This window comes from Arachis hypogaea, chromosome 10 (assembly GCF_003086295.3).
Source record: "Arachis hypogaea cultivar Tifrunner chromosome 10, arahy.Tifrunner.gnm2.J5K5, whole genome shotgun sequence".
In the NCBI taxonomy this organism is placed as follows: Eukaryota; Viridiplantae; Streptophyta; class Magnoliopsida; order Fabales; family Fabaceae; genus Arachis; species Arachis hypogaea.
The window spans coordinates 89,877,320-89,898,080 of record NC_092045.1 but is presented as its reverse complement, the minus strand read 5'-3'; the positions used below and the strand labels follow the sequence as shown (position 1 = coordinate 89,898,080).

The following is a 20,761-nucleotide window of genomic DNA, read 5'->3' as shown; positions in this document are numbered from 1 at the left end:
TAGTCGTTGACAGAGACAACACCGTGTGCGAAGACGACGACATCACTGTGTTCTTTTGGTCTGAATTATTTCTAAGCTGAAGAGACGTTGATAGCAGTAGAGAAGAGGAGGAAGAAAAAAGCTACCAGAGACTATTTTATCCTCCGTTAGTGAGTCACACCAAATAATAGATTGAAAACTATTATGTTCAACGGAAAAAAAGTTAAGAATTTATTTGTATATTTATTTTTCTTAGAGACTAAAATATCCACTTTTAAAATATTTGAGAGACCGATTTCAGTAAATACACAAATAAAATTAAGTTTCCATTGTTAAGTTATTATTGGATTCAACCATGTTTGGATTCAATCATATTATAGCACATTTTAGCACGGTGTTAGCGCTTATTATTAATCAATGATAAGACTAATAAGTGAATTAGTTTCATATAGAACGTACTATTTACACTTGTAACCTCCAAGGAAGGAAAAAGAATGACGAGACACAAACGTTAACTATAAAAAAGGATTAGTGAACTCTGAAGTGATTTCTATAATGGCATCTTTTGCGCCAGCCTCTTCCTAGTTTCCATTATGGCAAGGTATCTCCTTTCTGATAAATCTTTAATTGCATCTTGGTATTGCTGTTCAACCTTTGCTAACTCTATTCTTAACTCATCCTGAGGTTCAGACACGGAAGAAACAACGGGGGGATGAGTGGAGGAGGAGTTCATCATACCATCACTTTCCATGTCATGTGATACCTCAGTTTCATAATCAAACGAGGATTGACTACCTCCGATTGTCCTAGTAAGACCCAAGTCTGCAAATTCTGAGTTAGCAGACACCAATGAAGCCAATGAAACCATGGACAAATTCTTGCCGGCTAAGTTAGACGTTGCAGAAGTATACGACATCTCGGAACGCAAATCATCTGCCATTGTTCCTTCTTGAAGACCAATGCTTGCTTGAGACCATGCCTTGTGAAAAGTTGTATTCTCATTGTTTCCTCTTTGTGCTGACCTTGAAATCAATGTTGTACCTGCATTTTTATTTGCAGTTTGGCTACCACCTTCCGAACTATTTTTGAACATTGAAAACCCAGAGCTGTTCTGTTGGCTCGAGTGTGGCCATCTAACATTTGGAGAAGCCAGATGATCAACCGGTACACAAGGTTTCCAATCAGGAACCAAAGTCATCAATAACAAGTCAATTATCTCAGCTATGAATTTAACATTCTGCTGAGCAAGATCAAGTTGCTCAACCATTTCCGTTGAAACTGAGATGGCTGTGTCACTGCTGAGGTAAAATATGAAATGGATATTCCTTGCCCGCCCTGCATGCAAGAGTACATAATTTTCTACCATTAAACTATGGAAACAGTTGTTAGGAGTAGAATAAGCTACTAGTTATACTAACCACTCTGATCAGCTATTCGGAGAACTAAAGACACTGAATTCTCATCATTTTCTTCGCCTCTCAGAAAGAAAATATCACTTCCCTTCTGCCTTCGTATCTCAACACATGGAGAAGGTGTTCCATCATCACCATTATTATTATAAAATACAGCAGTCACTGGTAGCTCATTGGTACCACCAGGATCCATGGGAATGGATCCTATGCGTGCACTAGCAGGACCTTCTGACATCAGGCAACGATTTTCAAAGGCTCCAAATTTCGGAAGAACAATATCTGGTAATGGAAGAGGACGATTTGTTACTGAACCATTGGCTTGGAGAAAAGGATCCATGAGAAGCTCCTTAGCTGACAATCTTTGAGATGCAGGGACAAGACATTTCTCAATAAATGATTTTACATCTGGATCTTTGACTTTAGAAAGACCAAAGGGCTTTACACCCTGCAGTATTAATGTGTATATGTATCCATTACATGACAAAAATTTCCTAAACTACTCTAAAGAAGAAGAAAATAAATATATAATCAATAATTGTACTGACAGTTGAAACTTTCTTGAATATCTGAGCTGAGTTTCTACATTCACTGTAGGGATACTCAGAAGTCACCAACTCAAGCATGCACATCCCGAAAGAATATATGTCAACTAGCTCATTGTAACTTTCATCATACAGTTCAGGTGCCATAAACTCCGGAGTTCCTACCAGGGTTAACTAAGTGTAAATACAAACTGAATCTGAATTAGAAAAAAAAAAAAGATTCCCCTGGTACTTTTAAAGCTATGAGATGGTAGAACTTACTGAGCACTTTTCTTACTGCTTCAACAATACAAAGGATGAAAATAAATTAACAGGAAACAAAAATTGCAGATTAACACAAACATACCAATTACGCTCTTAGCATTACCCTCTTTCAAGAGAGTTGCTAATCCCAGATCTCCAATTTTCACTTCTCCTTGGTGACCGTTTATAAATATATTATCACATTTCAGGTCCCTATGTATAATTGGAGGGCTGTGATTATGGAGGTAGCTTAAACCCATTAAAATTTGTCTTGCCCATCCCTTAATAGCCTTAATGTTGATCTTCTTGTGTCTCTTACAATACCTAAATTAAACATCAATTCCACTAACACAAAGGTTGATTTCACAATAAAAGGTAAAACCATATTATATACATCAACAGAGGATAAGGAACTTACTGTCTGAGGCTCCCCGAGGTGAAAAGCTCTGTAATCATGTTAACTGTCCTGTGTTTGTCGTCAATCCAAGAATTGTAGAACCTTACTATGTTATTGTGTTTCAATGACCTCAAGAGATGCACCTCCGAGTACAGCCTCTCTAAGTCATCTGGTGACTGTAGTACTTCATCAATCCGAACCTGGCTCCAAGCAACTTCGAGTCCATTGACTTCATCAAATGCCCTGTAACTGATGGACCACAAATTAATGAAAACAAAACTTCTCATACGATAAAACTCATCTGAATCCTAGCTACAAGATGCATCACATTGTTATCCTAACTTCTAAATTGGCTTGGAATTCAAAATGCATTTATATTTTGAATAAGAAAAACATTAAATATAGAAGTAAAATAATCAAATAAAACCAGAATGGAGAAGAAAGGATACACAGTCTTGAAAGCTCCTTTGCCGATCATTTCTTTATACTGTTGTAAACACCGAAAACAGCATTAGCTCAATGCATGAGAGGCCACGTTTTGTCCAATACAAAAAAGAAATGATAATGAAGAATGCAGAGAATTGCATTACCTTAATGTAGCGACCGGTAGGATCAATTTCAAGCACATCGGGATCAAGAGGCTCTGGATGCCCTGCACCTTCGTCTGAGCTTGATGTTCCCACCATAATCTACACCTACACCCTCCTACAAATTTATAATCCCTACCCTACATAAACATCAAAAGAACAATTTCCAATATATCAATTTTTAAAATTGTAGCACACACGTAGAAAGTTAGGGGAATGGCTCTAAAATCTACACAGAGAAAAGCAAAAAGCATGCATATAGATGGAGATTGGGTTAGCTGAGGAAATGCAATGCAATGCAATGCAATGATCCAGATCATAAAATAAAAAATATAAAAAAAAAGGAATGGAAACAGAAAACAGCGTACCGTAAAGCAGGACCTTCTGAGCTTAATTTCTCAGGAGGAATTTCGTAGAGTTTAGAGAGAGAAAGGGGCATCAGATAGAGAGAGAAAATGGAACCCTAATCAGATAAGGGAGAGAAGGAGAAAGAAAAAAAGGAAAGGAAAATTTGGGAAGGGAAGGGAGTGTCGTGTGGTTTGGTGAGGTGTCGTACCCGATGAATCGCTTCTTACCAACACAGACGTCTCTCTCTCCCGCTCACTCTAAAAACGGATATAACTTCCCTAACGCACTTCCCTCTATTTAATATTTATACTTTACCCCTCCAACCATTATAATTATTTGAACCAAATATTAATAGATATTAAAATAGAGTTTAATTTTTATATATTGATAATGTTTTTAAATGCAAAACTGTATTGTCAAAAAATTAAAATTAATTAATTTTTAAATTAATTAATTTTTAAATTTATTAAAAAGTTATCTAAAATATCAATTTAATTAAATAATTATCTAAAATTTTTTACATTATTAAAATATCAAAATAAAACTCATCAAAATATACTAAAAAGATATATCTATCTTTTAATATAAATTAGCTCTGCATAGAAAAACAAAAACAAAACTTGAAACTAATTTTTTTTAGTTATATCTTTTTAAAACTTTCCTTCTTTTTAATCTTTACTTATTATTAGTTCCCTAAAAAGATCGAAACAAGTTTTATCCATAAATTAATTTAATATATAAATTTAATTTTCATACCTTATCAGTGTAAATAAATTTTTATATATATTCAATGATGTATGCCACATTACTTAAAATAACTAATTTTAAAAATTAATATTCAAAAAATTATCCAAATAGATAAATTTAATTAGATGTCTATGTAAAATTTTTTACATTATTACTAAATTAAAATTAAACTCTATATTATATATCAAATGATGTATGATGTATCGCATGAAAAATGTAATAATTTCATATTCACTACTTAAATAAAAATTTCTTAGGTACTTTGAAAGCAATTCAACTTATTTTTCTTATACCATTTATAAGAAAAAAATAATTTAATCGAAAAACAATGTAAATTGTTGCATCTATGAAAATTACTTTAATCAAAATCCTATTGAAAAGTATATTAATTTTAGCTGTTAGTTTTTTTTAAAAGTTATATCTTCATACTTCTAAATAATTATTATTTATTTTTTAGACAAATAATAAATTTAAATTTTAAACTAAATTTCTCAACTGTGGAGAGCGAAATTAGAGTGTATAGAGATTCTAAAGTTCATATCAAACAAAGAAAAAAGTAGAAGAGTTAGTTATGCAATAGGACAATAGAATTGTAGTCGAAGTTAGTTAGAGTTAGTTATTAGGCTTTGTTGAGTTGATTAGGAGTTGTATAAGAAGTTTTGTATTCTATAGTTCAATTCTATAAGCTTGAATTCTCTATATTCTCTTTCTTTCTTTTCGTTCTCTCTTAAGTCTTCTGCTTCATTGAACAAAGGTTTTGATTTTCTTGCAATCAAAGCATGCTTTTCAAAATTCTATTATGATATCTAGAGTTTGGGTGTTGATTGATCCATGGCATTTCTTTCTACTGATTTTACAACCTCAACAAATATGGCAATTAATAATTTAAATATCAGTATCGACAGTGTATTGTCAATACAAATTCTTGCACAAAGGCCTTTCAATCTGAATCAAGATAAACTGGGAAAAATAATCATAAGAGTTGGGAACAGTAAGCACTTGCTACCATTTGAGGACAAAGATTGCAAGATCATCTGCATAAAGAAAAGATACCAAGGTAGTTTGACAATCACGAAAATCAAAGAGCTAGTATCAAATCTGATAAAGAAACTCAATGAATTCAAGATGATCAGAATCTTATTTCATGGTTATTAGCTTCAATTGATTCGAATATCAAGCCAAAAATGGTAGGATGTATATATAGCTATCAAATTTGGGAGAGAATTGAAAGCTACTTTGTAGAATCCATAGAATTCAGAATTAAACAGTTGAAAGCTCAACTCAAGATTATCAAGAAACAAAGTCTTATAGCTTTTGACTACATCTTAAAGATTAAGACCACTATAGATACTTTAGCTGTATTGGGGAAGCCTCTTAAACCTGAAAAATAGATTTAAGCTATTCTGGATGGATTGTCAGAAGAGTATCAACTGCTATTTACCACCATTAATGCAAAGTTAGAAATTTATACCTTATGTGAGGTAGAAAAAATTTCTTTTAACATATGATGACATGTTAAAAAAATATCAAAAATCTAAAACTGTTATGATCTAAGCAAATCTGATGAATCATACCACATATCTCATTATACCCAACTTCAACAGGGTACTAGTGGTAGAAGAGGAAGAAGTGGAGGACGAATGCCTAGAGGAGGCAAAACCTTCTACACATTTCTAAGACCACAGTGTCAGGTATGTGGACGTATAGGTCATATAGCTTAGCGTTATTTTCACAAGTTCAATCAAGAAGTGCCTCCACCTACTCAATCTCAAATTCAATCAAGAACCAACAATTTTTCACAAACATCAATGGCTCCTCAATCAAATTCAACTTCGATACCTCCTCCTCTTCCTCCTACAAATTCATTTCATAATCCTTCAGCATATCTAGCACCTCCATCAACTATATCTGATCCATCCTCAAGAATCCAATACAAATTCAGACTTATCTCTCAAATTGTGTGAAAATTGTGATAAAACAAAAATACATAAAATTTCCTTTTGTGTCTCTATTACTGAATTTACTGCTCCCTTACAAACTTGTATACTCAAATGTTTAGGGACCAGCTCCCATCATCTCTCATTTAGGATATAGATATTATGTGACATCCATAGATATTTTTACTAGATATACCTGTACTTTTTTACTTACTATTAAATCACAAGTCTATAAGGCTTTCAAATAATACAAAGCATATATTGAGAACTTAACAAATTGTAAGATAAAAGAACTAAAAACTGATAACGAAACTAAATATACCTCTCACCAATTCTCTGAATACTTGATAGAGGAAGGCATTTATCATGGATTCTCATGCTCTAATACACCAAAACAAAATGAATTGGTTGAAGAAAAAAAAGTATAGATACTTAAATTGAGATGAGTCTTGCTATGCTTTCCACAGCCAAAATGCCATTGATTTATTGTGATGAGGCCATGATGATTGCTACCTTTCTAATTAATCAATTACCATAAAAAAATTATTGTCAAATAAATCTCACAAAAATCATATTATACTATGTTAAGAGTTTTTGGCAGTGCTTGTTACCCTTGGCTTAGACTTTACAATAAACATAAACTAAAAAGTAGGTCACATATTGGATATTCCCCAAATTATAAGGGTTATAAATGTTTATCACCTAATGATAAGGTTTATATGTCGAGACATATAAAATTTGATGAGTCTGATTTTTCCTATCATAAATTATTTACTGCATCATCTTATTAAATTATTGACAAGTTTGATCCTATGAATTATGATTATGCTCCTCTTTTCTCTAATACATCTTTTTCTTCAACCACATTACCACTTAGTTTAGCTTAGACTATTTCTTCACTGGCAAAAAATCAAACAGATCACTCTTCACAAATTTCACATACCTCTTGGTGCGCGAAATTGTGAACAATACTTTTCACAACTCTCATAATCCCCGGTCATGAACCCCAAAAACTTGGTGTTCAATACCATGGCATTACACAACTTCGCACAACTAACCAGCAAGTGCACTGGGTCGTCCAAGTAATAAACCTTACGCGAGTAAGGGTCGATCCCACGGAGATTGTTAGTATGAAGCAAGCTATGGTTATCTTGTAAATCTTAGTCAGGCAAACTCAATTGATATGATGATGAACGAAAATAACAATAAGATAAAGATAGAGGTACTTATGTAATTCATTGGTAGGAACTTCAGATAAGCGCATGAAGATGCCTTCCCTTCCGTCTCTCTGCTTTCCTACTGTCTTCATCCAATCCTTCTTACTCCTTTCCATGGCAAGCTTATGTAGGGTTTCACCGTTGTCAATGGCTACCTCCCATCCTCTCAGTGATTACGTCGCCTATGCTCTGTCACAGCATGGATAATCATCTGTCGGTTCTCGGTCAGGCCGGAATAGAATCCAGCGATTCTTTTGCGTCTGTCACTAACGCCCCGCCTGCTAGGAGTTTGAAGCACGTCACAGTCATTCAATCATTGAATCCTACTCAGAATGCCACAGACAAGGTCAGACCTTCCGGATTCTCTTGAATGCCGCCATCAGTTCCAGCCTATACCACAAAGATTCCGATTAAAGAATCCAAGAGATATTCACCCAATCGAAGGTAGAACAGAGGTGGTTGTCAGTCACATGTTCATAGGTGAGAATGATGATGAGTGTCACGGATCATCACATTCATCAAGTTGAAGAACAAGTGATATCTTAGAACAAGAACAAGCGGAATTGAATGGAAGAACAATAGTAATTGCATTAATACTCGAGGTACAGCAGAGCTCCACACCTTAATCTATGGTGTGTAGAAGCTCCACCGTTGAAAATACATAAGAACAAGGTCTAGGCATGGCCGAATGGCCAGCCTCCCAATGATCTAAGATAGCATAAAATGAAGATAGCTACCAAAGTCTCTCTATCATGATCTAAGAACTAGATGTCCAAAGATGAAAATACAATAGTAAAAGGTCCTACTTATAGAGAACTAGTAGCCTAAGGTTTACAGAGATGAGTAAATGACATAAAAATCCACTTCCGGGCCCACTTGGTGTGTGCTTGGGCTGAGCAATGAAGCATTTTCGTGTAGAGACTCTTCTTGGAGTTAAACGCCAGCTTTAGTGCCAGTTTGGGCGTTTAACTCCCATTTGGGTGCCAGTTCCAGCGTTTAACGCTGGGATTTCTGAGGGTGACTTTGAACGCCGGTTTGGGCCATCAAATCTTGGGCAAAGTATGGACTATCATATATTGCTGGAAAGCCCAGGATGTCTACTTTCCAATGCCGTTGAGAGCGCGCCAATTGGGCTTTTGTAGCTCCAGAAAATCCACTTCGAGTGCAGAGAGGTCAGAATCCAACAGCATCTGCAGTCCTTTTTAGTCTCTGAATCAGATTTTTGCTCAGGTCCCTCAATTTCAGCCAGAAAATACCTGAAATCACAGAAAAACACACAAACTCATAGTAAAGTCCAGAAAAGTGAATTTTAACTAAAAACTAATAAAAATATACTAAAAACTAACTAGATCATACTAAAAACACACTAAAAACAATGCCAAAAAGCGTACAAATTATCCGCTCATCACCTCTCTTACTCCAAATATTCAGAGAGAAATTTCTCTCAATGTAATAAGACCACAGCATAATCCATCTCTTTAGTCTATTGATATTACCATTTCTCATTTTGATATATCACGTAATACTAGCATACTTTCACCTATTAATACTCATCCTATGTTAACTAGGTCTAAAACACAAGGTGACAAGGGAAAAGCTTTATCTGCTTCTGTTGTTATCACTAACAGTAAAGAACAGGTTCAAAAGTCAGCCATGGATGCTTTACAATTTTCTCATTGGAGATAAGCAATAATTGAAGAGTATAAAGCCTTGATGAGGAATAATACATGGACAGTGGTTTCTATGCCTCAAGAGGCTAAAGTTATAGGTTGCAAGTTGGTATTTACTATTAAGAGACAACTTGATTGCACTATACAAAAGTATAAAACCAGACTTGTAGCTCAAGGCTTTCATCAAGAGAAAGGATTTGACTTTGAACAAGTCTTTAGTTCTGTAATCAGGTCAACTACAATTAGATTAGTCTTAAGCATTGTTGTTTCAAAGAATTAGACAGTGAGGCAGTTTGATTTTAATAATGCATTTCTCAATGGAAAATTGCATCAAATCATACATAAGAAACAACTAGTAGATTTTGAACAACAGTCCTCAAACTATGTTTACAGATTGAATAAGTCCTTATATGGACTAAAACAGGCACTTAGAGAGTGGTTTATGAAATTAAGTACTACTTTAAACAATGTTGAGTTTAAAAGCACAAAATATGACACTTTTTTATTTGTTAAACAAAACTCTACTTCTATTATGTATATACTTTATTATGTAGATGATATAATTATAATTGGTTGCTCACCAACTGATGTAGAGACCATGACACAGTAATTGGATCATGTATTCTCTCTGAAAGATTTAGGAGAATTTAATTATTTATTAGGTGTCAAAGTACAGAAAATAGACAATGGCAGCTTACATTTATCATAAACTAAATACATTAATGATCTTTTGTCTAAAGCTGGCATGGTAGGGGATAGTCTGATGCCAACACCAATGGTCTCTTCCCTTTATTTGCTCTCCTCTGGGTCTGCAAAATTTAAAGACCCGAAGCTATATAGAATTGAGGTTGGTTCATTTCAATATTTAACTACAACTAGACCTGATTTATCTTATGCTGTGAGTAAAATTAGTTAGTTTATGCATTATCCTTTGGTTGCTCATTGAAAGGCAGCTATACGTGTACTTCAATATCTTTAAGGTACAAAAAAAAACATGGACTATTGATTAAAAAATATAGTAACTACAGGCTTTATAGGTTCAATGATTCAGATTAGGTTATAGATCTTGAAGATAGAAGGTCAGTATCTAGTTTTTGTGTATTTTTTGGCACTAATCTTGTGTCTTGGTCTTGTAAAAAGCAAGCCACTGTTAGTAGGTCTTTCACTAAAACAGAGTTCAGAAGTCTAGCATCGTGTGAAGCAGAATTGGTGTGGCTGCAAAATTTGCTTGAAGAATTGCAAGTCCCTTTGAAGACAGCACCAACAATTTATTGTGACAACATGAGTATTGTGCTTCTTATAGCAAATCCAGTGCTTCATGATCGCACAAAACACTTTCAGTTGGATGTTCAGGTTACTAGAGACAAAATGAGGTCAAATTCCTTTCAATAGTGCATATTCTTGGTGTTCCGAGAGCTACCTAAAACTGGATTGTGTTTGGACCTAGACGTAAGGTCCAGACCCTTTTTGAGGCAGCGTCTGACTTGTATTGTTGCCGAGGTGCCACCGTCTGAGTTCCTTATAAGGTGGTGGAGGGTGGTACCTGCAAGAGACTCTGATGGTTAAGTTAGCAAGGGCTTTAAGCAGGTTTTTAGTAGATTAGGTCTGGAATATACTTGGAGATGTCAGTTTTTTTATAGTAGAATAGATAACCACCTTTTAGAGTAGTTCGACCTTTATTGGTGGATAACTGTTCTATTTTTCTAGGGAGGTTGTTGAGATCTCCCTTCTAAATGAGTGGAAGATATCTTAGGAGGTAGTTACTTATTCAGATAAGTAGGGCTGAACTATCTTTGTTGCGTCCGACCGTTATGAGGTCGCGTAGGAGTAGTGGAGGCCACCTTTATAGGGTGGGCTTTTATTCTTTTTGGGTCTGGCTTCATTTTGAGCCAGGGTTTGAACAGTTCCCCTACTTAACCCCGAGCTTTAATGAGGTTGGACTCGAGCATTTTGTGGCTTAGGATGTTGACACGTCACATCGGGTAAACTGCATTTCTAGGACAAATCAGGTACTCGACGTTCTTTAAAATTCAAAATGTTATATCTTTTCACAACATCACACACATTCCTTCTTTGATTACCTTGGTAACTGTGCACACTATTAATGAAGGGTGCGAAATGAAACTTTTCCCAAGTGTAATGACACTTTTCCCCCACATCTTCTAAATACTCAATTTTCTTCTTCTTTCTTCTTTTTCGTTTCTTTGAATCACTTTCCCTCACTATTTCTTCGCAACATTTGTTTTTCTTCCAAGAATTCTTTATCTTGAATTTTTGATTAGGTGTTTTCATTTATTCATTTGATACTTTGGAGCGTACATGCCTTTGCTGTTGAAGTACTCTTTTTTCATTTCGCATTTCTTCTTTCCAGGTTGGTTTTATCTTCTTCTTGCTCTGTTTCTTGCATTCTGCTTTCTTTGTTTTGCTTTACCACTTTGATTACAATTTTGATTCTGGAAATTTAATTGATTTCTTTTGTTGTTGCTATGATTCTAAATGTGGGGTTTTATTCTATATTGCCCCCAAATGGTGCAATTTTCTTATGGAAGATGGTGTTATCTCCACATTTTGGAGATATAATATAACTGTTGTATGTTGGAAGGGTTTCCTGATGTTCTTGGTTGACGTTGACCCGACCTTTTTTGAATTTTTAAATGCTTGTGTTTGTTTATTCTTTGCATTTGGAAGGTTGAAGACGATTTTTGAAGATGACCCAATCTCCTAATCATTTGTCTTGATTCTTGTTATTGTCCAATTTGTGATGATGAATTTTTGTTTTGTTCTATTATTAGTATAGCTTTTATGTCTCGATCAGTAATTCACAACATGTCGTCTAAAGTCGTGTCTGACTTGACTTGGGTAGATATATCTGTTCTTACTCTTGCCCCTGCTATTGATAATGAGTATGCTGAAACCTTTCGTAGACATCATAGGTTATGTTTGAATCGAAAGAATGACAGGAGTTATGGATTATTGTTGCCGATCCTGAAGAGAGGGTCTGTTTTTCCTAATTGTTAGGTCAGAACATCACTTCATCTCTGTGTATGATTGCTTTTTTTATCAAGTTAAAGGTTAGACTTCCCTTTTTCGACTTTAAAATTGAGGTCCTTAAGGGCTTAATGTTGCCCCTACCCAATTACATCTCAATTTTTGGGGTTTCTTAAAAATATACCAACTTATTTATTAGGAAATGGATGTCTGACCTTCTCTTAAGGTATTCTTTTATCTTTTTGTCCTTACCAAGCCTTTCAATTTCAAAAAACAAATATGGGTCTCCTTCCGAAATGTCCAGCGGAGAAAAGTCTTTGTTATCTTTGACGATTCTTTCCACGATTTTAAAAGCTACTTTTTTAAGATCCGTTATGTTGAGGGTGCCCGACCTTTCTTTCTTAGTGAGGAGGATAAGCTTGTTTTCTCTTTATATTCGGAGGAATATCCTGTAATAATTAAGTATAATATGGAAGACTTAGATGAGATCGAAGAGAGTGTAGTCGATCTATTCCACGAATGTTGAGGCCAAGCTCCTTATCTGGATATCAATAAGTTTTTAGGGAATTCCAGCCAACTTTAATTCGAACAAGGTAGTCTTCTTCTCATTTTTTTAAATGTAGTTTTGTTGACTTTATTTTTTATGGCTAACATGATCTGACTTTGATGTCGTACAAATAAAATGGCTCCCAAGCGGCCGCAATGAAAACACTTCGGACAGTAAGAAAAAATGTTATTGTTCGAAACATATAACTGAAAGAAGCCAGTGAAACTGTCGATCTCCCCTAACCCTCTAAGTCGGAGTCGAACGCCTCAACCTCTTTAAATATTACGTCCAATCCAGCTCTCTAGCCAACCCCTCCTCCTTCTAGTAAGGCCAAAAAAACAGCTTGTCCTCCACCTTCTAATCCCTAGCCAAACCCTAAAAAACATAAGATTTTAGACTCGAGGGGTATATATGAGCAGGGCTTTGATGCCATTGTTTGGAGTGAGAAACACATCATTTCCCATAGTTTTATCAGTATGGATGATGTCATCATAAAGTCCCATCTCTAGCTTATGGCTCGAGGTGGAGTCTGGACGGTTGGGATTTACGCAACTTTGTTAAGGGAGCTAGATAAAACTCCCCTCAGTGCTACTTAGAGCTCTTTGGCTAATTTATAGGCTGAAATGGCATCCTTAAGGGAGTCAAAGAAGGAGTCAGAAGGAGAAAATGAGGCTTTGATTTCCGACTTTGGTAAAGCTTGGGCTAGAGCAAAGCAGGCAGAGGCCTCTTTAGCTATGGCAGAGGGGTTAAAGAAGAAGGTGGAGGAAGGTTATACCAGGGTCTTTAGAAAGAAGCTTGATTTGGTTGATGAGGTCACTAAATCCCAAAACAAATATGCGAAGCTTGAGGAAACCATAGCCAAATGTATGGACGAGATGGTCTACGTTGTCGCTCCCGAGGCGGACCTCTCCCTCATTAGCCCTGACAATATTGTGGTGGACAGAAGATTGTTCATGCCCCAGATAATGAGAAGGACACTCCTATGCCTGATCCAAAGACCTCGAGGGCACAACTCGGGCAGGCTTCTCGAGTTCCCGCTCCTCAAGTGGATGGTGAACCCCTTCCTTCTGCAACCCTCACATCTTCTGCTGTGCCGGTGTCTGATTCTATTCTGACCTCCTCTACTCAGCCTAAGGATGCCGCAACTGGAGAACAACTCCTCCCTCTATGATTTCAAGTTTTGAATGGTCTGACCTGTGGGTCTTTATGAACAATTTTAATTTTGGTAATAATTATAGTTTGAACAACTTTAGTTTTTTTTATTAAAAAAAACCTTCTTCCACTATTCTAACAGTGGCTTTTTGGCATGAATGAGTGTGTTGTTTGAACGTCTTTCTTTAGTCAGTACAGCTATTAATTGAATAAAAATTTTCATTGTTTCGACAACTTTCAATGCTGCTTTTTGCTAAGTTAGAAAAGACGTCGGTGAAGTAGATCTGTCATTTCTGGACCTTTCATATATAAGTATTATTTTTCCTTAGATGTTTGAGTTCCGACTTGAAGTAATAAGACTTTATCAAGTTACTCTTACATTTCATTTTCAGTCCGACTTGTTTAAGGTCTGGCCATGAACTATTTATATAACTTTTTACACTAATTTGTATCTCGTCGCTTCATCTTGCCGACCATTCAGATCGAGCAATGATTTTTGTGTTTTTTTAAGTTTAAATTAATACGTTTGAATGGGAAATTTGGTAGAAAATGAATCATTATTGATAAAGGAAAAAGATTTACATATGTCGGCTTGCTACTAAGGATTTTCTTTTTACCCTTAGCTCTTGCTATGGTGCCTCGTTAAAACCCCTTCAGGAAAAAATCATGAAGTTGAAAAAAAGAGTACACCAGGGAGTAAGGTGTGCTTTCTAACTATAATACCTTTTTAAGTTACATGCGTTCCACGACCTTGGGAGTTCATTCCCTTTTAAGTCGAACACTTTATAGTAACATTTTTCTAAGACTTCGACAACCTTGTAAGGTTCTTTCTAGTTTATAGCTAGTTTTCCTTTGCTCGACTTCTGAACTCCGATGTCATTTTGAATCAGAATGAGGTCGTTAATGGTGAAGCTTCTCTTGAACTTGTTCTCGAACTTCTGGGAGGAGGTTGGATTCTTCTTTTTGTGCTAGGACATTGATCACTTTATCATAAAATCTAACTCTTGGAGATTCCTCAGCAATCTCTATTGGAATCATGGCCTCTATGCCATAAGCAAGTCAGAAAGGGGATTTCCTAGTTATTGAGTGGGGAGTTGTCCGATATGCCCACAAGACTTGGAAAAGCTCGTCTGTCTATGCTCCCTTTGCTTTTTATAGTCGGTGTTTTAACCTGGCCAATACAACTTTGTTTGTGCCTTTGGCTTGTTGATGAGCGGATAATTTATACGCTTTTTGGCATTGTTTTTATATAGTTTTTAGTAAGTTTAAGCTACTTTTAGGGATGTTTTCATTAGTTTTTATGTTAAATTCACATTTCTGGACTTTACTATGAGTTTGTGTGTTTTTCTGTGATTTCAGGTAAATTCTGACTGAAATTGAGGGATTTGAGCAAAACTCTGAAGAAGGCTGACAAAAGGACTGCTGATGCTGTTGGAATCTGACCTCCCTGCACTCGAAATGGATTTTCTGGAGCTACAGAACTCCAATTGGCGCGCTCTCAACGGCGTTGGAAAGTAGACATCCAGGGCTTTCCAGCAATATATAATAGTCCATACTTTATTCGAAGAATGACGACGTAACTTGGCGTTAAACGCCAAGTACACGCTGCTGTCTGGAGTTAAACGCCAGAAAAACGTCATGATCCGGAGTTAAACGCCCAAAACACGTCATAACTCAAAGTTTAACGCCAAGAAATGCCTTAGCTCGTGGAATGATCAAGCTCAGCCCAAGCATACACCAAGTGGGCCCCGGAAGTGGATTTATGCATCAATTACTTACTCATGTAAACCCTAGTAGCTAGTCTAGTATATATAGGACATTTATCTATTGTATTAGACATCCTGGATTGTAATTTGAATCCTGTGATCACGTTAGGAGAGGGCTGGCCATTCGGCCATGCCTGAACTCTTTGCTTATGTATTTTCAACGGTGGAGTTTCTGCACACCATAGATTAAGGGTGTGGAGCTCTGCTGTACCTCAAGTATTAATAAAGTTCTATTATCTTTTATTCAAATCTCTCTTATTCTTATTCCAAGATATTCATTCGTACCCAAGAACATGGTGAATGTGATGAGTCAGATTACCCTCATTATTATTCTCACTTATGAATGTGAGTGATTGACAACTACTTCCATTCTACATGCAACAGAGCTTGAATGCGCATCTCTTAGATTCCCCAACAGAATCTTCGTGGTATAAGCTAGATAGATGGCGGCATTTATGAGGATCCGGAAAGTCTCACCTTGTCTGTGGTATTCCGAGTAGGATCCTGGGAATCCGGAAAGTCTAACCTTGTCTGTGGTATTCCGAGTAGGATTCCGGTAATGAATGACTGTGACGTGCTTCAAACTTTAACCTGCTGGGCGTTAGTGACAGACGCAAAAGAGGGATTCTATTTCAGTAGGAGCGGGAACCAACCGGTGATTAGCCGTACTGTGACAGAGTGCGTGAGCATTAGTTTTCACTGCGAGGATGGGATGTAGCCATCAGCCATGGGTGATGCCTCCAGACTGGTTAGCTGTGCGAGTGACAGCCGCACAGGGTATTTCCCCGAGAGGAAGAAAGTAGCCACAGTTGATGGTGAACCCCTATACAAAGCTTGCCATGGAAAGGAGTAAGAAGGATTGAGTAGAAGCAGTAGGAGAGCAGGCGTCCTTGGGCTCTACAGCATCTCCACATGCTTATCTGAAATTCCTACCAATGAACCTGCATAAGTATCTTTATCCCTTTCATTATTTCTGTTTTTCAAAAACCCATAAACTATTTTAATCTGCCTAACTGAGATTTGCAAGGTGACCATAGCTTGCTTCATACCAACAATCTCTGTGGATTCGACCCTTACTCACGTAAGGTTTATTACTTGGACGACCCAGTACACTTGCTGGTTAGTTGAACGGAGTTGTGAAAATAAACAATGCCCTCAGAGTAAACATCCTACAAGTAGAAAGAACAAGTGATCACAATTTCGTCCACCAAGTTTTTGGCGCCGTTGCCGGGGATTGTTCGAGTATGGACAACTGACGGTTCATCTTGTTGCCCAGATTAGGTAATTTTCTTTTCAAAAAGTTTTCAAAAATCTTTCAAAAATATTTTTTATTATTATTTTCGTTTTTCTAAAGTATATTTTCGAAAAATATAATAAAAATACAAAAAATCATAAAATCATAAAAATAAAAAATATTTTGTGTTTCTTGTTTGAGTCTTGAGTCAATTTTTAAGTTTGGTGTCAATTGCATGCTTTTAAAATTTTTCTTGCATTTTTTTTCGAAAATTTCATGCACTCATAGTGTTCTTCATGATCTTCAAGTTGTTCTTGACAAGTCTTCTTGTTTGATCTTGATGATTTCTTGTTTTGTGTCTTTTGTTATTTTTCATGTGCATTTTTGCATTCATATTTTCCATGCATTAAAGATTTCTAAGTTTGGTGTCTTGCATGTTTTATTTGCATCAAAAATTTTTTCAAAATTATGTTCTTGATGTTCATCATGATCTTCAAAGTGTTCTTGGTGTTCATCTTGACATTCATAGCATTCTTGCATGCATCTTGTGTCTTGATCCAAAATTTTCATGTTTTGGGACATTTTTGTGTTTTTCTTTAAAAATTCAAAAATCAAAAAAATATCTTTTCCTTATTTCCCTCCAAAATTTCGAAATTTTGGGTTGACTCAAAAATTTTTAAAATTAGTTGTTTCTTACAAGTCAAGTCAAAATTTCATTTTTAAAAATCTTATCTTTTCAAAATCTTTTTCAAAAATTAGATCTTTTTCAATTTTTTCTATTTTTCGAAAATTTTAAAAATCTTTTTCAAATTATTTTCAAAATCTTTTTCTTATCTTTTTATCCAATTTTCGAAAAATTAGCTAACAATTAATGTGATTGGTTCAAAAATTTGAAGTTTGTTACCTTCTTGTTAAGAAAGGTTCAATCTTTAAGTTCTAGAATCTTATCTTGTAGTTTCTTGTTAGTTAAGTAATTTTTAAAATTAAATCTTTTTCAAAATATATTTTTCAAATATATCATTTTATCTTTTATCTTATCTTTCTCAAAAATTTTATCTTTTTCAAAATTTGATTTCAAAATATCTTATCTAACTTCTTATCTTCTTATCTTTTTCAAATTTTGATTTCAAATCTTTTTCAATCAATTAACTAACTTTTTGTTTGTTTCTTATCTTTTTCAAAACTACCTAACTACCTATCTCTCTCTAATTTTCGAAAATCCTCCCTCTCTTTTTCAAAAATTCTTTTTAATTGTTTTAAATTTTAATTTTAATCTCATCTCATCTTTAATTTTCGAAAATCACTAACCATTTTTTTAAAATTATTTTCGAAAATTCTCATCTCTTTTCTTATTCTATTTAATTAATTAATTACTAACACTTCTCTTCACCTCTCTTCATCTAAGAATCCGAACTTCTTATATCCCTTGTATTTGGATTCTTCTACCCCTTTCTTCTTCTACTAACATAAAGGAATCTCTATACTGTGACATAGAGGATTCCTCTTTCTTTTCTTGTTTTCTTCTCTTTCATATGAGCAGGAACAGGGAAAAAGGCACTCTTGTTGACATTGATCCAGAACCTGAAAGGACTCTGAAGAGAAAATTAAGAGAAGCTAAATTACAACAATCCAGAAATAACCTTTCAGAAATTTTCGAACAAGAGAAGGACATGGCAGCCGAAAATAATAATAATAATAATAATGCAAGGAGAATGCTTGGTGACTTCACAAAACCAACATCCAAGTTTGATGGAAGAAGCATCTCCATTCCTGCCATTGGAGCCAATAACTTTGAGCTTAAGCCTCAACTAGTTGCATTAATGCAACAAAACTGCAAGTTTTATGGACTTCCATCTGAAGATCCCTATCAGTTTTTAACTGAGTTCTTGCAGGTCTGTGATACTGTAAAGACGAATGGAGTTAATCCTGAAGTCTACAGACTTATGCTTTTCCCTTTTGCTGTAAGAGACAGAGCTAGAATATGGTTGGACTCACAACCTAAGGATAGCCTGGACTCCTGGGATAAGCTGGTCACTGCCTTTCTGGATAAATTCTTTCCTCCTCAAAAGCTGAGCAAGCTGAGAGTGGATGTTCAAACCTTCAAACAAAAAGATGGTGAATCCCTCTATGAAGCTTGGGAAAGATACAAGCAGTTGACCAAAAGATGTCCATCTGACATGTTTTCAGAATGGACCCTATTAGATATCTTCTATTATGGTCTCTCTGAATTTTTGAAAATGTCATTGGACCATTCTGCAGGTGGATCTATTCACCTGAAGAAAACGCCTGAAGAGGCTCAAGAACTCATTGACATGGTTGCAAACAACCAGTTCATGTATACTTCTGAGAGGAATTTCGTGAATAATGGGATACCTCAGAAGAAAGGAGTTCTTGAAATTGATGCTCTGAATGCCATATTGGCTCAGAACAAAGTGTTGACTCAACAGGTCAACATGATCTCTCAAAATCTGAATAGACTGCAACATGCATCCAACAGTACTAGAGAGGCAGCTTCTGAAGAAGCTTATGATCCTGAAAACCCTGCCATGGCAGAGGTTAATTACATGGGTGAACCATATGGAAACACCTATAACCCATCATGGAGAAATCATCCAAATTTCTCCTGGAAGGATCAACAAAAGCCTCAACAAGGCTTTAATAATGGTGGACGCAATAGGCTGAACAATAGCAAGCCATATCCATCATCTTCTCAGCAACAGACAGAGAACTCTGAACAAAATAATTCTAATTTAGCTAATATAGTCTCTGATCTGTCAAAGGCCACTTTCAGTTTCATGAATGAAACCAGATCCTCCATTAGAAATTTGGAGGCACAAGTAGGCCAGCTGAGTAAGAAAGTTATTGAAACTCCTCCCAGTACTCTCCCAAGCAATACAGAAGAAAATCCAAAAGGAGAGTGCAAGGCCATTGATTTAATCAAAGTGGCCGAATGCATAGGGGAGGAGGAGGACGAAAATCCTAGTGAGGAAGACCTCCTGGGATGTCCCTCAAGCAAGAAGGAGTTTCCTATTAAGGACCCTGAGGAATCTGAGGCTCATCTAGAGACCATAGAGATTCCATTAAATCTCCTTCTGCCATTCATGAGCTCTGAAGAATATTCATCCTCTGAGGAGGATGAAGATGTGACTGGAGAGCAAGTTGCTCAATACTTAGGAGCTATCATGAAGCTGAATGCCAAGCTGTTTGGTAATGAGACTTGGGAAAGTGAACCTCCCTTGCTCATTAGTGAACTGGATACTTGGATTCAGGAAACTCTACCTCAAAAGAAACAAGATCCTGGCAAGTTCTTAATACCTTGCACCATTGGCACCATGAGCTTTGAGAAAGCTCTATGTGATCTTGGGTCATGGATAAACCTTATGCCACTCTCTGTGATGGAGAAGCTGGGGATCATTGAGGTACAACCTGCCTTGTTCTCATTACAATTGGCAGACAAGTCAATGAGACAAGCTTATGGAATGGTAGAGGACGTGCTAGTGAAGGTTGAAGGCCTTTACATCCCTGCTGATTTCATAATCCTAGATACTAGGAAGGAAGATGATGAATGCATCATCCTAGGAAGACCTTTCCTAGCCACAGCAGAAGCTGTGATAGATGTTCACAGAGGAGAGTTAGTCCTTCAATTGAATGGGGAATACCTTGTGTTTCAGGCATATGGCCATCCCTCTGTGACAAAAGAGAGTAAGCATGAAGAGCTTCTCTCAGTTCAAGGTCAAGAAGAGCCCACACAGTCAAACTCTAAGTTTGGTGTTGTGAGGCCACAACCAAACTCTAAGTTTGGTGTTCAAACCCCATATCCAAACTCTAAGTTTGGTGTTGGGACAACACACTAAATTGACCTGATCACCTTGTGGCTCCATGAGAGCCACTGTCAAGCTATTGACATTAAAGAAGCGCTTGTTGGGAGGCAACCCAATTTTATTTATCTAATTTTATTTTATTTTGTTTCTTTGTTATTTTTGTGTTTAATTAGG

General features: G+C 36.0%; 1 protein-coding gene and 1 non-coding gene across 2 annotated transcripts; both read right to left on the bottom strand.

Annotated features, from left to right (window-relative positions):
* Positions 1-353: 353 nt before the first annotated feature.
* LOC112715886 (probable serine/threonine-protein kinase WNK7) lies at positions 354-3,788 on the bottom strand. Its single transcript, XM_025767705.3, has 8 exons — positions 3,529-3,788; positions 3,164-3,300; positions 3,023-3,060; positions 2,595-2,822; positions 2,280-2,500; positions 1,937-2,094; positions 1,398-1,836; positions 354-1,314 (listed from the first exon to the last, which is right to left on the bottom strand). Exons 2-8 carry the CDS (start codon positions 3,257-3,259, stop codon positions 530-532), a joined length of 1,965 nt encoding a protein of 654 aa, XP_025623490.1. The 5' UTR covers positions 3,260-3,300; positions 3,529-3,788; the 3' UTR covers positions 354-529.
* Positions 3,789-18,841: 15,053 nt separating this feature from the next.
* On the bottom strand, positions 18,842-18,945 carry LOC112719484 (small nucleolar RNA R71). The gene has a single exon (XR_003161785.1). It is a non-coding gene; the product is annotated as a small nucleolar RNA R71 (small nucleolar RNA).
* Positions 18,946-20,761: the final 1,816 nt, after the last annotated feature.

Bases quoted from the DNA above. Each gene is read 5' to 3' on its own strand.
- LOC112715886 (XM_025767705.3), bottom strand. From the start codon at position 3,259: ATGGTGGGAACATCAAGCTCAGACGAAGGTGCAGGGCATCCAGAGCCT. The intron at 3,061-3,163 runs GTAATGCAATTC...TGTTTACAACAG, and splicing joins CTACCGGTCGCTACATTAAG to TATAAAGAAATGATCGGCAA. The intron at 2,095-2,279 runs GTATGTTTGTGT...TAACCCTGGTAG, and splicing joins TAATGCTAAGAGCGTAATTG to GAACTCCGGAGTTTATGGCA.